This window comes from Haliotis cracherodii, unplaced genomic scaffold, assembly GCF_022045235.1.
Source record: "Haliotis cracherodii isolate W230 unplaced genomic scaffold, xgHalCrac1.p SCAF_1, whole genome shotgun sequence".
Taxonomy (NCBI): domain Eukaryota; kingdom Metazoa; phylum Mollusca; class Gastropoda; order Lepetellida; family Haliotidae; genus Haliotis; species Haliotis cracherodii.
The window spans coordinates 79,664,029-79,681,533 of NW_027266264.1; the positions used below are offsets into that span (position 1 = coordinate 79,664,029).

Consider the following 17,505-nt stretch of genomic DNA (forward strand, 5'->3'; position numbering starts at 1 on the left):
GTTATTGACACAAAGTATGCCACACGATGTGACACCGCCATCAAAGCAGACTTCATGTTGAAGTTTGTAGTTTGTAGCTTGGATCTGACACATAGAGAAAATAGTCGAGTGGGTGGTCCTTGTAGGTAGCATGGACACAAGGAGTGTTCTGTAATTTATGAGTACACGACACCAGGGTTAATTGAAAACAATACCTCATACATATGTACATTAACGTCAACTGGAAATAATGAATGGTCCCTCACGTATCTCAACTCCCCATAGTGGTAATGATATAGTTTGACTTGGGATCACAAGACCAACGTGTAATCGTGAAGAAGAATCTAATAAATTAAGTTGGTACATCCATGACAACTGACCTTGATGTGTCTTCACAAGGGTCTGATATATGATTAGTAATATACGGTTGTCCCATATTGGTATAGTTATAATGGATAAGGGCTGCCTATACTTCAACACTACTCCATCTGTCATAAACTGACGGGTAAAAGAAAGTATACACCATTTTTGATGGTGGCGAAAACGAACAAGCAAGAAATGGTGAATTCGATGGTGAAGGGATTGATACGAGTATCACCGTTGAGTTTTGGAGTTGATGTTTCGGCGACTGTTTCAGCCTAGTAACGTTTGGATAACGTTTGTAATTTTTAGGTCAAATCTTTTTCTTCCTTTTTCATGTCTATGCTTTCTTCTGCCTGGCGGGGCGGTCGGGTAGCCCAGTGGTTAAAGCGTTCGCTCGTCACGCCGAAGACCCGGGTTCGATTCCCGACATGGGTACATTGTGTGAAGCCCATTTCTGGTGTCCCCCGCCGTGATATTGCTGGAATATTGCTAAAAGTGGCGTAAAACCATACTCACTCACTCTTCTGCCTGGCAGTTTGCATCAAGAAAAAAATTATCCTTGCATGAGTTCGTTTCGCCTTGCATGAGACCTCCTCTGTAGTCTAGTGGTAGAGCAGAGGGTATTCATGTTAAACTGTGGCATAGCGTCACAGTGGACTAGCTCTATAAATCGGCATAACTCTGGACTAGTACAAGCAGACGCACACACGCACACACAAGCGCGTGCATGCACGTTGCTATATAAGTGCAATAATCTTGGACGCGACGTTAAACCCAAATTCACCTCACTTCACCTCGTTTCGCTTAACGTCGCTACGAAAAGTACTTCAGTTTTGTCACCTCATGTCAACTTAATCCCGATGGGAAGCTCCGCTTGAATCCTTCCCTGTGTCCTCATGTCCCTATAATGCGCTGTTATCCATATTTACCGAGCGCAACGCCAGTTCACTGGAATATAGCATGACAAGTTTAAGTTTGTCAACAATGACTTCTCCGTCTTTATTGCATATTTCGCTTGTGACATGATACGGATGTCTTTCCACTTTTTCAAATTTTGACAAAATTGATGTTCTTAGCTTTAACAAGATGTCAGTAAAACGTCACATTGGACAGCGAAACGCAATCTTTAAGTAGGTGAGGTGAAATTTGGTTTAACGTCGCATCCAAGATTATTGCACTTATATAGCGACCTCCATGCACGTGTGTGTGTGGCTGGCTAGTGCCGATTTATAGTTCTAGCCCACTGAGATACCATGCCGCAGTTTAACATGAATACCCTACTCACACACAGTATACGGACTCCGAGCCGACCAGTCCTTGTTTTGGCCCCTTAATGCTAAGCGCCAGACAGGGTATTAACAAGTACCATCTTTTAACGTCTTTTGGTATAACGCGACCGGGGATCGAACCCTGGACGCTCCGCTCTACCCCGGACGATCTACCACTATTTTGAAATAGCCAATCAAATGCGAGAATAAATTTATGACGCGCCCGGGACCTTCCGCTCTCCGGACGCTCAACCATTAGACCACGGACGCGGTCCGGTCTTTATTTAATCCCGTGCATCAGGCAGCGGAGGACAATGGTTATGACGATTTCCATACATGATAACAACCATAACCATTATATACTGGTCAAATAAAGTTGGGGATCATGAACATGTTTGGTGGTATTGTTTTGAAATTGTGTCACTTAAAAATATATCCCTAAAAATCTGATCCGTAACTACTTTTGTTCAGTATATGTAACTCCCCACATTAATGTAAACGCATAGGGATAGGAAATCGGAAAGATAAATATTTGCTATTCAGGTTTGGCTCACGTTAGTGTTCTAGATTTTCCAGAATATTAACATATTGTCCAAACAAATAGAACAGAATGTGATATAAAGGATATATCATACATATGAGAATACAACAGGAGTTTAGGGTTTAATCATGATTTAAAGTTTTTAATCTATCTTAGTTTTTATGTGTGTAATCACTCGCGTCTCGTGAGATGAAGGGTAAAGCTAATGACACGTGACAAAGTGATGGTGCGTATCATGAGACGTGTGAAATACGCGTCACCTCCGATCGGGGTTCGATCCAAACCGAATGATCTGATGAAAGATGTAGACGGCCCGATTGTTGCCCAGAATGCAGTTTTTCCGGACTAACGGGTTCGAGATAACGGGATTTCGCAGTAAGACGACACAGAGACTGATGTAAAGGGAATTTGTCCATCGGTTATCCATATGGGTTAGCGATGGACAAATTCCCTGTCAGCCTCACACACACGTGCCTGCACGTCGTGGACGCGACGTTAAACCCAATATCACGTCACCTACTTAAAGACCGCGTATCGCAGTCCAATGTGACGTTTTACTGACATCTTGGGATGGTTGCTACAATTTATTACTTAGATCATAAAATCAATGTTAAATTACTGATCACAAAATTCGGTTAAAATAGGAATCTACCAAACTTTCATTGTGACAGGTTCTAGCTTTTCTACCAATAAGAAGCCCTAAATTTTTAAACAGCCAATCAAATGCGAGAATAAATGGCAATAATACCAACTTATCCGCCCCTGCTTCACAGTATTTATCAGAAACATTTTGTTTCCAGATTGGAGCATCTCTGTTTTCGAGCAACATTGGCAGCGGCAGCTTCATCGGCCTCGCAGGCACAGGGGCGGCGTCGGGAATTGCCGTCGCAAGTTATGAACTCAATGTACGATAATGTAGAGTTATCATGAGCAAATATTGACAGAACATTTCTTCTTAAGATATATATATCAAGTTTAGTGTATAAAAAGTGCTTGGTATTGTTTTGGATAAACAACAAAGAAATTGACACTCCATTTTAATATTAGCTCTAGATCTATAGGTGTTATTCAAGACCAGACCAATTGTATTCCTTGGTTGCCGAATTCACGTTCCCCGAATGCCAAAATGATGGAGGAAAATTGATTTTTACAAAAACAATCTATTACTCCATTGTACTTATTTCCATCTTCCTTTTTAAGACACACACATGTATCTTATGGGTTCTCCTTTGTATAAGACACACACATGTATATTATGGGTTCGCCTTTGTATAAGACACACACATGTATATTATGGGTTCTCCTTTGTATAAGACACACACATATATATTATGGGTTCTCCTTTGTATAAGACACACACATGTATATTATAGGCTTTCCTTTGTATAAGACACACACATGTATATTATGGGTTTTCCTTTGTATAAGACACATGTATATTATGGGTTCTCCTTTGTATAAGACACACACATGTATATCATGGGTTCTCCTTTGTATAAGACACACACATGTATATTATGGGTTCTCCTTTGTATAAGACACACACATGTATATTATGGGTTCTCCTTTGTATAAGACACACACATGTATATTATGGGTTCTCCTTTGTATAAGACACACACATATATATTATGGGTTCTCCTTTGTATAAGACACACATATATATATTATAAGTTTTCCTTTGTATAAGACACACAAACATTTATATGATGGTTTCTGCTTTGTATAAGACACACACATGTATGTTATGGGTTCTCCTTTGTATAAGACACACACATATACATTATGGGTTCACCTTTGTATAAGACACACACATGTATATTATAGGCTTTCCTTTGTATAAGACACACACATGTATATTATGGGTTTTCCTTTGTATAAGACACATGTATATTATGGGTTCTCCTTTGTATAAGACACACACATGTATATCATGGGTTCTCCTTTGTATAAGACACACACGTGTATGTTATGGGTTCTCCTTTGTATAAGACACACACATATATATTATGGGTTCTCCTTTGTATTAGACACACATGTATATTATGGGTTCTCCTTTGTATAAGACACACACATGTATATTATGGGTTTTCCTTTGTATAAGACACACACGTGTATATTATCGGTTCTCCTTTATATTATGGGTTATGGTTCTCCATATATTATGGGTTCTCCTTAGTTTGTATAAGACACACACATGTATATTATGGGTTTTCCTTCGTATAAGACACACACATGTATGTTAAGGGTTCATTTATTGGGGGGATACAATGTCACCCTTTCCTTTAAATTGGTAAGCGAGAGAGAAGAGACATGTCAATGTGACTGTCAGCTGAGACAAAGGTTACAAAACAAAACAGTTACAGATGCCTATAAAGTGAAAGACGGATTTATGAGACAAGTAATTAAATACTTCCTGGAAAATAGCTTGCCCTTCTGTTTATGCAAGTCTGATAGTAAAATACTTTTTCGGTCAACACTGAAAAACCTACAATCTTTCTTGATGGAGGAACTGGACCATTTTAATGTTTTCACAACATACATTTAAAAAGTGTGTTCCGCTGAAAATATATATGACTCTCTCTCCCTCTCCAGGGTCTGTTCTGCCTTTTGCTGTTGGCCTGGCTGTTTGTACCAGTCTATATAGCGAGCGGGGTATGTATCTGCCCTGGGTGTCAGTTGTGTGGTAACCGACGAGACGACCTATCCGTGTCAGGACAAAGCCTCCAGTTATTAGCATAACATGGCGTGGAGTAATCTCACAGTTAGCGTCCGTACCATGTGCAGAGTTGCTGTCCTGAGGCGTGCAAGATTCCGATGCTTGGTTTTAAAGCAACATATCTATATAGTAGACGAGGACAACTTGGGCTTTCTCTTTCAAACTGATGGCTTGCTGTTATTCTTATCATACAAGGCAACGTAAAAATCAATAGGTCTTCAGCAATCCATGTTTGCCGTAAAAGGCGACTATGCTTGTCGTAAGAGGCGCTTAAGGGGATCGGGTGGTCAGACTCGCTGACTTGGTTGATGCATGTCATCGTATCACTGGATTGTCTAGTCCAGACTCTATTATTAAGAGACCGGTGTCATTGAACTGAAATATTGCTGAGTGTGGCGTTTAACAACAAACAAATAAATATCAGTATGTCTTAGGGGGTCCAATTCAGTCAACTGGTACCTCAACGCAAGTTAAATCATCATAGAGAATCACAACATGAGAAAAAGGATCATTAATACAATGACTTTAATCTTTGAGTATATACATAAGAGCTGGCCCAGCATTTAAAAAAAGGGAGGGTTCAAAAACAAAATCCTGTCTCAGTTCGGGGAGGGGGGTGTCTACAACAGACAACATTTGGTTTACAAAAGGGGGGAGTCAGGGGGAGTCCGGATCCCCTGGACCCCCTCTTGATCCGCCTATGTACCATATTCGTCTTATTTCAACAGAAAGAAATTAGTGATCTTACCATTAAGCCCCCTAGGGTCTTAAAGTCCAAATAGGTCCTCAACACGCCAAGCTTGCAACAACATCTGATTAAAATAAAGTTCCAGCGATAACAATGTGTGAACTGTTTGATTGCGGGTAAATCGCTGGCGTGCATGCACCAGGCGAGGTTCCTGACAGGCCGCCGTGGCTTAATGATATATGTAATCTTTTCAATAATTCTTGTGTAAAACGTATGGATAATACATAGTCTTTAGCTTCAGCTGCTAATGGAGTCACATATGAACACATAGTTGTCATCACCCACACATGCCTATTACAGGTTTACACTTTACCGGAGTATTTGATGCGGCGCTTTGGAGGTCAACGACTACAGGTGTACATGGCGGTGTTGTCTCTGATCATCTATGTGTTTACAAAAATATCAGTAAGTACCAAATGACACTCATGACTGAATAATAAACATGCCTGAAGAATTAAGATGGCTGAACATGAAAATGGCTACGAATATACATGTTGGCGTATGTGTTGCTGTTGGGTTGTAACGGATATTAATTAAATGGCCAAAAACAGTAAAGCAACTATAAACTAAAGGCCCAGTCCATATACGGTCATATGTCATTGTTTTAATGTAAAAGGGGTAGCCAAATGATCTAATTCGACGCAAATATATGTGAAGAGTTGCGTCCCTTAGCCGTGCCAATATCCGCTGATTGTCTGTTCGTGGGTTTCATCACATTTTACATTCGATTATGTCATTGTTTAGTGCAATGCCGTGCAGTGCAACTGTTTGATGCGATGGTCTTCGTACGACGCCTCATGTTCATTTCATAATGACTTCGAATATACTATCGTGTGACTATTGCAATGAATTCATTCCTACATCTGCAGGCTGATAACGTGTATGACACACTAGCCTCGTGTACATTTAGGCTAACATAAGTGCACTACAGACGCTTTCTTTATCTGTAGGTTGACACGAGTGCATTATTAATTACTTTCTTTATCTGTAGGCTGACGAGAGTGCATTATGAATGACTTCCTTTATCTGTAGGCTGACATGTATGCTGGCGCCATCTTCATCCAACAAGCTGTCAGGTGGAACATCTACCTCGGAATCCTCGTCCTCCTCGTCATCACCACCATCAACACGGTCTCCGGTAAACACAGATTCAACCTACATCCACTCACAGTGTTCTTACATACAAAACCTATATTATATACTTGTTAATGTAGCACGTCATATCTACAGGTAACATAGCACTAGTTTATAATGTGTATCCATTCTACAAGGAGCAAATGAAACATGGACTTGATCATGTTAGCGAAGACATCTAAACAGAGAAAAAGAAACATTTATATCAAAGTATTGCTGAAAGACATATGTATACAATAGATACAATATATGAGATAAACACTGTATATGCACTGAACAAATTACGAACTGTTTATAACCATTAGCTATATATGCAAAAGCGTGTTGCAAAGTATCTAATAATCGATTAGTGTTTTTATTCTGTCCAAATTAATTAATAAAAAGTCCATAAGGACACATTATTGATATAAATTATAAATGCCAAATGCAACCACAGTATCATTTCATATTTTCTTCGCCAGAACCTGAAATTGTTCTTCTATCTACCAAAAATCAAACACCTGGACATAACAAGGCCGACAAACAATGAGCAATACAAGTCTCAATCAGTCATCACTATTTCGCAATATCTATACGTAAAACATACACAGTTTTAATCAATTGTCTCGGCTTTTGAATGATGATCAATGCGAGTAATTTAATACACCCTAACAAAATAAAAAAGCACGTTACTGGCGAACTTGTAACTGGGTGATACATCGGGAGATACAGTGACGGTTGTTAATAATCACAATGAATGACTTCTTACCTCTTTGATTCCGCGACGAGTGATCAAATGTTCAACTTGGAACAGTCCTGGTAGAGCAGATCTTGGTCGATCTTTCGTTAATGCTCTTCCAATAGGAGTTCTCTCGTGCACGTTCATCGTCTTATACCGTCAGCTGTTAATCACCAAACTCACAAGTACGTGTGTTCGTTGGTCACGGAAAAGGGATGTGTTTCTCGGTTGACATTATATGTGCTCGTAACAGAATAACAGACAGTAGATAGATATGACGTTCATCACTGAGTAGAATATATCGCGCCGTATATGTGTCTGAAGGCACACATGGCTGTCATTATTCACGCCCAAATGTCTGTCAAAAATTCATTAAGTCACCAAATCCATGGAGTCAGAAGAGGAGGAAAAGTATAGACTAAGCATTTATGTTTGCATAAACACTGTACACATTAAGAGGTTTGTTTGTTTGTTGTTTAACGCCGCACTCAGCAATAGTCCAGCTATATGACGGCGGTCTGTAAAAAATTCGTGTCTGGACCAGACAATCTAATGATTGACATCATGAGCATCGATTCACGCAGTTGGCATCGATGATAGCATCAACCAAGTCAGCGAGCCTCACTACCCGATCCCGTTAGTCTACTTTTACAACAAGCATAGTCGCCTTTTACGGCAAGTTTTGGTTGCTGAAGACTTCTTCTACCCCGGAATATTCACGGGTCCTATAATAGGTAGCATGATCACGAGGGGCACATGGGGTTTGATGCTTCCAGCCGGAGGCGAGTAGTATAAAACGTAACGAGGGACGCATTAAACCCCATGTGCCCCGTGTGATCCTGCTACAACGATTTTATCTTACCGACATGTTTGGTAAAATAATCAACACAAATAGATAGAAAACAGCTATTCGATTGAGCTGGGGTTAACTAGTGCTATGTTACTTCCATTGACTCGGAAAAAGCGTGCAGCTGTTCATTTTGAAGCGGGACATAAGGGATTTATCCTGCCTCACAGAAATCCACGTGCAGCCCCGTGGTGGGGTATAAGAGATATATTCCCCCGCTGAAGTTTATTACCCTCCAAAACGGGTCACACAGTATTTTATCAAGATCACATGGACCAATCAGATCTCATCATTCTGACATGGATGTATGATGAAGAATACTGCTACCAACCGATACAGCGAACACACATACGGATACCGGAGATGAACGAGCGTAGATTCAAATAGCTCTATGAAATAGTGATGCTATGAAATGCTGTTACAATATCTACTTTTGTAAATGCGATAGATGGCGCCAAAAGTAGCCAACATGGCATGATTCCCTCAACTGCATTGCATAGCCATGTATTTGAAACGTAAACGTACATGGCATTCAGTTATGAAAACAACTACCATGCTAAAGAACAGACACAATAGAATATGACTTAAAGCTACGGGATATTGTATTCTACTCAACAATAGCGGTTTCAGACAGGTTTTCTCCGCGTCCTTTGTGGTCATAGGGTCCCCCTTTCGAGGAAGACAACCGTATTGTAGGCCACGATTCTTACACATGGCAGAGTGAAGCGGCATGGGTTGAGGCCAATATTTTGAGTAAGTCATCGATTTGAAGTAACGGAAGACCTATTTTCTCGCTGTACTCAAACATAACATGCATTGTCAATGCAAGAGAATATCCAGTTCAGAGTATCCACCGAAACCTATTCCATTTGGCGTAAAGGGCAAAATAGCTGTGAAAATTATATGAATGGACCAGTGAAAATCAGCGATGAGAGCAAAAAGGGTCAGGATGACCTGCCCTACCGGTAGTATCCGCCATTCACACAAATTAATGTTCATAAAAAAATAAGTATCTATTGCCTGACGCCGCACAGAAGTACACCTGTCATGCAATGTTGGCCTGGAAACAAACCAGACATTTCAAGTGACTGAGAAACCGGAAAATCCAGTGACACGATAGCGTATTTACAGATTTTATGGAAACTAATAAAAACGATGTTAAATTTGAATTACGTCTGGTGTGTTCAAGTGTGGAGATCCTGCTGCTAACAAGTAAAGAAAAGCAAAGACTAGTCATTGGAAGAGTATTTCACAACTATTTCGTAAGACTATTGATAAATGCATAGTAACACACCATCACCTATTGACACACTCACTCACTGTCAAGCCATGTTTCAGGTGGTTTGAAGGCCGTCATCTACACAGACACACTACAGACCATCATCATGGTCGCCGGGGCGTTTATACTCATGGGGATCAGTAAGTGTGTTTTCTGACATTGATTAACTCTGTGTCATTCAAATTCGGGTTTCATTATAGTAAAAGTATCATTGACGAGCATATTCCTTTTTGTGTTTCAATAAATGTATTTTGATGTGATAGATTGACAGTTGTTACTATTACACAATTATTCATGTATCAGTTTAATTTTTACTTGTTTTCATAAACTTTTTAGACATTTTTTTCTGAAAATGAATCGTTGTCTTTTGAATCGTTTGGAAAATCTGGTATGACATCGCAACCCACCATGTATTGCGTGCGTTTTCGTCGTTGAGCACATGACCGCAATTCTTCCAATTTTAGGTTTTGCTAAGGTCGGCGGGTTGGAATCTGTGTATGAAAAATACTTCCAAGCCATTCCAGAGAAAGGCATAAACGGAAGTGACGTGTGTGGTCTACCGCCTAACGATGCCTTCCATTTGCTGCGGGATGCGTCAACGGGTGATCTCCCCTGGCCGGGAAACGTCTTTGGAATAACGATTCTAAGTGCTTGGTACTTCTGCTCTGATCAGGTAAGTGAGGCAGCTTGTTTTAACGTCAGACACATCTACTTACGATCCACAACTGGGACAATAGGGCATCCGTTGACTTAAACAGTAACTGAACAAAGCTGTATTCAGTCAATCAACGATGCAAGACTAGGTTTACAATGAGCAAATAAACTAGGGGATAAAAGAAAGTGTCTTGAGTTGATGTTTAATATAGCGAAAAAATTGAAAGAAATGTTAAATTTTATTATGTCTATTTAACCACCAATCATTCCTGCTACAGGTTGTAAAAAGTACTCCGGGTAATTTTGTGTGAAAATTAATATATTGGTTCAATGGTGACTGGGGTAAGGTATGTATTTGCAACCACATGACCGCGACCATTTTTAACTGTACATTTGTGACGAAATCTACATAGCGAAAGCGTCACGTTCGGCAGGTGACCGGTTCATACAGACATTATACATATTTGTTCATACAAGCCGGTTCATTTAGACCGGTTCATACAAACTTGTTCATACAGAACGGTTCATAAAGACTGGTTCACGGCGCTGTGTGCGGTGTTCCTTTTGCGACTGCTCACAATGCAACAGAAATTGTGGCCCCGTTGACGTCTCATATACTTTGAAAATAGTTAAACTGTTTGTTCTTTGAGGCAGCAACCGAACCACGATAAACAACTTAATGTTTACATACTGCTGTCAAGTAACTGCAATGGGTATCCTAATAAAAGGTCAGACAATCTGAAGTGCACTGTAACAGTAGTGGTGCTGCAGGTGCTGGTCCAGCGTTCCCTGGCAGCCAAGAACATGCACCATGTCAAGGGGGGCTCCATCATGGCGGCGTACCTCAAGGTCATTCCACTGTTCACCACAGTCTTCCCTGGCATGATCAGCAGGATTCTCTATCCAGGTAACTCACTCTCCAGGTAATTCACTATCCAGGTAATTCACAATCCAGGTCATTCACTATCCAGTTATTCACCATCCGGATAATTCGCTATCTAGCTAGTAATCTATCCAGGTAATTCACAATCCAGGTAATTCTCTATCCAGGTAATTCACTATCCAGTTGTTCACTCTCCAAATAATTTACTATCCAGGTAAATCTCTTCTCTATCTCTTACTCTCAACCTGCTAATTCACTATCCAGGTAACTCTCTTCTCTACCTAGGTAAGTTTCCAACCTGATAATTCACTATCCAGGTTATTCAGTATCCAGGTAATTCGCTATCCAGCTAGTGATCTATCCAGGTAATTCAATATCCAGGTAATTTGCTTTCCTGCTAATAATCTATACAGGTAATTTCCTATCCAGGTAATTCTCTATCCAGGAAACTCACTACTTTGGTAATTTCTTAACCTGGTAATTCACTATCCAGGAAATTCACTATCCAGGTCATTCTCTATTCAGGTAATTCACAATCCAGGTGATTTTCTATGCAGGTAATTCTCTATTCAGGTAATTCACTATCCAGGTAATTCGCTATCCAGCTAATAATATATATTCAGGTCATTCTCTATTCAGGTAATTCCCCATCCAGGTAATTTTCTATCCAGGTAATTCTCTATCCAGGTAATGTACCATCCAGGGAACTCACCACTTTGGTAATTTCTTAACGCTGTCCAGGTAATTCTCTATTCAGGTTATTCACTTTCCAGGTATTTCACTATCGAGGTAATTCACTACCCAATGTCAATGTCCAAGTAACAATAAGTATACCCGTAAAAATGCAAATGCTTCTGTGACATTTGATTGCATGCAAATCTTTTCCTGCGTTTATGTCTCCATAATGGGTGCACATTTTGTCTAAAACTGTGTAATAACTCTATATCTAAGTATTGCTCTATCCAGGTAATCAACTATCAAGATAATTCTTTATCAAGGTAATGATAATTCACAGGGATGTGCCAAGGGGATTATCTATACGGGTAATTTTGTATGCTATGCTCATTATTGTTAAAATAGTAACACGAACACTTCTCTGCGTCTCAATAACAAGTGAAGGGACGTATACCCAAACACACGTGGTATATTCATTGTGTTTCAGACCAGGTAGCGTGTGTTGACCCCGACACCTGCTGGGCGGTGTGTGAGAACAGGGCCGGCTGCACCAACATCGCCTACCCCAAACTTGTCATCGAACTCATGCCGGAAGGTACATCACGCTCTTGCCTTTCTGTAAACATGTACATGCCATCTTCTCTCGTAAACAAGTGCATGTCGATAGTCGCAGGCTGTCCCGCATTAAACTATAGAATAAATTGACAGAAGTGAGTTAGTATGGTTTTACGCCGCTTTTAGCAATATCACGGCGCGGGACACCAGAAATGGGTTTGACACATTGTACCAATGTGTGGAATCGAACCATGGTCTTCGGCGTGACGAGCGAACACTTTCACCACTAGGTTACCCGATTGCCCCATGGACAGAAGGATATTACCACACTGTAGTTGTCATGATGAAAATATTCCGTTTCACCTTTTTTTTTCTCTATATTGTGATATGAATTATTCATTATTAATTTCATATTTTCGATTTTAGATGTCAAACTAGTTCAAAATCAATTTTAGATCACAAATTAATATAGTTATATCTAAATATCAGTTTGTTTCTCGATGTTACTAGCTGATCGCATCGATGTGTATAGAATTACCGTGTTCTGTATCCAATTGGTCGTTACTGTAGTGGCTAAAAGAGATAGATTATAGGATTGAATTAAAATACTCAAACACGATTACATAGAAAACATAGGTTATCTTATAGATACAGTAAAACCTCGCAAATATGAGACCAGTGAAAATGCATCGAGTTATCCGTGGTGACGAGTTACGGGGATTAAGTGCTAAAAATTATCCTACTGGACCCCGAACATAAATCTCCTCTTCACCTATATATTTATTACTTTCTCTATCTCGTAGTCTGGATATCTCAAAAGTTTGCGAGATTTGTCATATCATTTACTTTGATGATAGGAACATGTTCATATCACCGCAGGTCTGAAAGGTCTGATGTTAGCGTCGATGATGGCTGCGCTCATGTCGTCGCTGACGTCGGTTTTCAACAGTGCCAGCACCATCTTTACTATCGATATCTGGAAGAGGATTCGACCTAAGGCCGCGGACTCCGAGTTGCTCGTGGTTGGCAGGTAGGTGGCGATGGCGTCCACAACGGAGGAGAGTGTAGCCGCTGCCATAGCGGGGATCGTAGCCGTACCCGAAGCAGGGACCCTAACAGTAGCCGTAGCGGTAATCGTGCAAGATGCCGTAGCGGTGATCGTACAAGTCGCCATAGCAGTAGACACAGCTGTGATCGTAGCAGGGGATGTATCGGTGATCGTAGCAGTAGCCGTAGCGGTTATCGTAGCGGTAATTGTAGCAGCTGCCGTAGTGGTTATCGTAGCAGTAGCCGTGGCGGTTAACGTAGCAGTAGCCGTGGCGGTTATCGTAGCAGTAGCTGTCCCGGTTATCGTAGCAGTAGCCAATCTCTCATTACGTACACATCATGTCTATGTCTAGGTCAATACAAACGTAGATTTCTCGTTGGTTTGAAAGTGTCTTTCAGTGAGGGATGGGGTGGGCGTATAATGTTTTCACGTTGCAATATTCAGCATAATGTTACGACGATCACGGGGCAGGTAAATTAGTGGTTTACAACACGGGCAACGACCCGATCATCTATTATGGAGGGTCACAAAATGGCAGTTTCTTGCCAGAATGCAAAAACAAACGTTTATTGTTCACATGTTAATAATATTTCTTCGATTTTCATAATAATTTACGTCAAACCAATACCCTACTCCCATACCCAAGAATATGTGCCATGCGTATCACACCCCACGTTGAAATCACTCAACCGTAATATGGTGATAGATAAATTTAGGACGTGTAATGTCAAAGTCCTCTGCGTTACCGAGGTTCAACTATTCAATAAATGTTCCTCTGGACTCACGTGTTCATGGTGATATAATTTACAATTTTTAAAGCATTGGGAAAAATAAGATATATGGATGAACAACTTCTTTATTACAATTAGGTGGTTCGTTTCGGCGTAGGTTCTAACACCGTTATCAAGCAAGTTATCACACCGGTATCACTTGCTTGATAACGGGTTTAGAACCTACACGGGAACGTCGCTTGTAATTGTAATAAAGAAGTTGTTCATCTATATGTATAATCCTTACTTAATACTCCAATTCCTAAAATGCCACTCAGAGAAGTCCTTAGGAAGACAGACCGCTTCCGTGGTCTAATGGTAGAGCGTCCGCCCGGAGAGCGGAAGGTCCGGGGTTCGATCTCCAGCCGCGCCATACCAAAAGACGTTAAAAGATGGTACTTGTTGTTACCCTGTCTGGCGCTCGGCATTAAGGGGCTAAAACAAGGACTGGTCGGCTCGGAGTCAGTATACTGTGTCTGAGTGGGCTATTCATGTTAAACTGCGGCATTGTATCTCAGTGAGCTAGCACTATAAATCGGCATCAGTCCGGACTAGTACAAGCAGCCACACAAACACACACATATACATGCACGTTGCTATATATGTGCAATAATCTTGGACGCGACGTTAAACCCCATTTCACCTCACCTTAGGAAGACAGTCATAACTACGTTTATAACTATGTTATAACTAGGTCACACGATTGCTTCTACGTGTATGTGCAATTCCCCACTTTCTGTGAAAAAACATCAGAGATCGTTGAACTGTGTATAATGTAGGAAAAAATCGTTCCACGGATATCATAACAATCAACATGTTAATATAATGTATGTATATGCAAATTACCTGTAGTGTAAATAAACACACACCTTCATGGATAACGTTAACGTTATTAACCATACGTACATGATATGTAAAATGAGTTCAAAGTTCTATTACACTAGAGTCAGCATGCCAACACTGTATTGGTCCTATTGCAGGGTGTTTATTCTGGTTCTGGTGGGCCTCAGTATACTCTGGATTCCAGTTCTTCAAGCTGCCCAAGGGGGACAACTCTTCAACTACATCCAAGCGGTGACGGGATATTTTGCCCCGCCAGTTCTCTCCCTTTTCCTCTGTGCTATATTATGGGGGAGAACAAATGAAAAGGTAATCGATCTATGCAATAATTTCTCTCTTAATGTGAAAAACTCCAATATATAATAAATATTGTATTTGCGGAAATTGAACAATTAGAATTTTGGAAAATGAAAAGAGTGCAAATGATCTGATCTAACCACCGTATTCACTGTGATTTTCAATTTACTTTATATAACGTTTAATTAAGAGGTTACCGATGTAAGTGAATCTATCTGACGTCGGAGTAAAGTGTTAGTGAGTATGGATTTACGCCGCCTTTGGCAAAGTATTTTATGGAACACCCACTTGAAATATGCTGCAATATCAGAGAATGATCTTGAACGTGACGTTAAACCCTATTTCATCTCACCTTTCGAAATCTTAAGGTCAAGCAACTTTGTGTACTTGTTATGCACACAAGACGCTAACGCAACTCTACTTGACATTGACCGCTTTTTAAGGGTATGTCAAACAAGAACGGTGATGGACATAGATATCTTTGTGCATACAGATAACAGATTGAGGTCAGACACAGTCAGTAAACAGCAACACCCTGCATTAAACTAAACAAACAAAGTACTCACGAAAAATAAATAAAAAAGGGTTAAGCTGGCGTATACGTACCGTATAGTATGCAAATAACCGTATATTGAGCGGAAGTAATCATTCGTTTTTTTATACCAAAATTCCCTTTAAGTTTGCCTTTTAACCATCCTCTGTTTCATTACAGCAAAGATGTATACAGTAAACTACGGTTATAACGAACACGCTTATAACGAACTGACGGATATAACGAACTTACTTTTTGTCCCGACTATTTGCTGTATTAATGCTGTATATATGCTTATAACGAACTACGGCTATAACGAACTAAAATAAGTAGTTCCCTTGAGTTCGTCATAACCGTAGTTTACTGTATATCTGTGTAGGTCTTTGATTACACTAACTTAGCTGCGAACCGTGAAATGTTAGTAGACACGCCGTCTTGTATTGTGGAAGACGAGTCAATATTCGTCACGGAAAAAAACAATACTGATCATATGACGAGTCAATATTCGAGGTCAGTGTCAGTCGCGTGATTTTGGGATCTACACTGAAATTGATTCAAATTTGTTTCGTCACGTGTTACGGAATAACCAATGGAATTGCAAGATTCTTATTAGAGGTATAACATTGACTTTATTACCCATGGGATTAGACATAACCGTGTTAATAACACTCGTATGTGCTCTAGTGCAATATCTTTTCACGCGCAGCAGTGTATTGTTGACGGTATCCGGACGGCATTGTTGTCGTCATTAAAATCTTATTGTGGGGCAAGGTCGGTACGACGTCACACTGTAAATGACGTCATAGCTGAATTTCATTCGACGTGGGTTTTTTAGACGGTGGTCATGATCAGTGCACTTTTCTGAAGGGGGAGGTCAAAAGGAATCAGAAATAATAGGTCGTAAAGAAATTAATACACTCAAATGCGTGTCATGCTGATTATAAGAAAATCGGGAAATACAAGAATTCTGACACTCGTTTCATAAAATCAGTATTTTGTGAGGATGCCAATCCCGTACAATACTGTGACAATAACACACATATCCAGATCGTTATCAGTTTATGACTTGTTTTCGTTACATTCTTCTACAGCTGCCTTACTTTTTGTCAGTGGGTGAGTTTGGTTTAACGCCGTTTTGAACAGTGTTTCCGTTAAGGGGTAGCACGTGGTCCTGCGCACAGCGCGCAGGTCACAAAAATAGATGAAGTTAATCAACGACGGTCGCGGAGAACAGTTGGATTGATGACCGTGTTTGGCAGCAGTCTTTCTAGGGCTTCGGTCCTACCCCACTCTGAAGCACATGTAGCATGTGAACCCCCCTTAGGCAAATGACTATTCGAAATATGCCTCTGTGGTTAATGAGGTTGGTTGGTTGGTTTGTTGTTTAACGCCGCACTCAGCAATATTCCAGCTGTATGACGGCGGTCTTTAAATAATCGAGTCTGGGCCAGCCAATCCAGTGATTAATATCATGCATCAACCAAGTCAGCGAGCCTGACCACCCGATCCCGTTAGTCGCCTTTTACGACAAGCATAGTCGCCTTTTACAGCAAGCATGGGTTGCTGAAGATCTATTCTACCCTGGATCTTCACCATATCGGGATCGTATATCGGTCATCCTGTAAGTCTACGAGCTGCCTCGAACTAGAGTTTTT

The 17,505-nt window shown here is 40.5% G+C and overlaps 1 protein-coding gene across 2 annotated transcripts in view; it reads left to right on the top strand.

Moving 5' to 3' along the window:
* Positions 1-17,505, top strand: part of LOC139441271 (sodium/glucose cotransporter 4-like) — a 34,174-nt gene that overhangs the window by 10,359 nt on the left and 6,310 nt on the right. For both annotated transcript variants that reach the window (XM_071222324.1, XM_071222337.1), the window contains exons 4-13: positions 2,952-3,056; positions 4,747-4,806; positions 5,919-6,023; positions 6,651-6,756; positions 9,656-9,736; positions 10,061-10,269; positions 11,022-11,157; positions 12,296-12,403; positions 13,243-13,393; positions 15,162-15,330. In XM_071222324.1, coding sequence (XP_071078425.1) covers positions 2,952-3,056; positions 4,747-4,806; positions 5,919-6,023; positions 6,651-6,756; positions 9,656-9,736; positions 10,061-10,269; positions 11,022-11,157; positions 12,296-12,403; positions 13,243-13,393; positions 15,162-15,330 — 1,230 coding nt within the window. The remainder of the gene's footprint in view (positions 1-2,951; positions 3,057-4,746; positions 4,807-5,918; positions 6,024-6,650; positions 6,757-9,655; positions 9,737-10,060; positions 10,270-11,021; positions 11,158-12,295; positions 12,404-13,242; positions 13,394-15,161; positions 15,331-17,505) is intronic.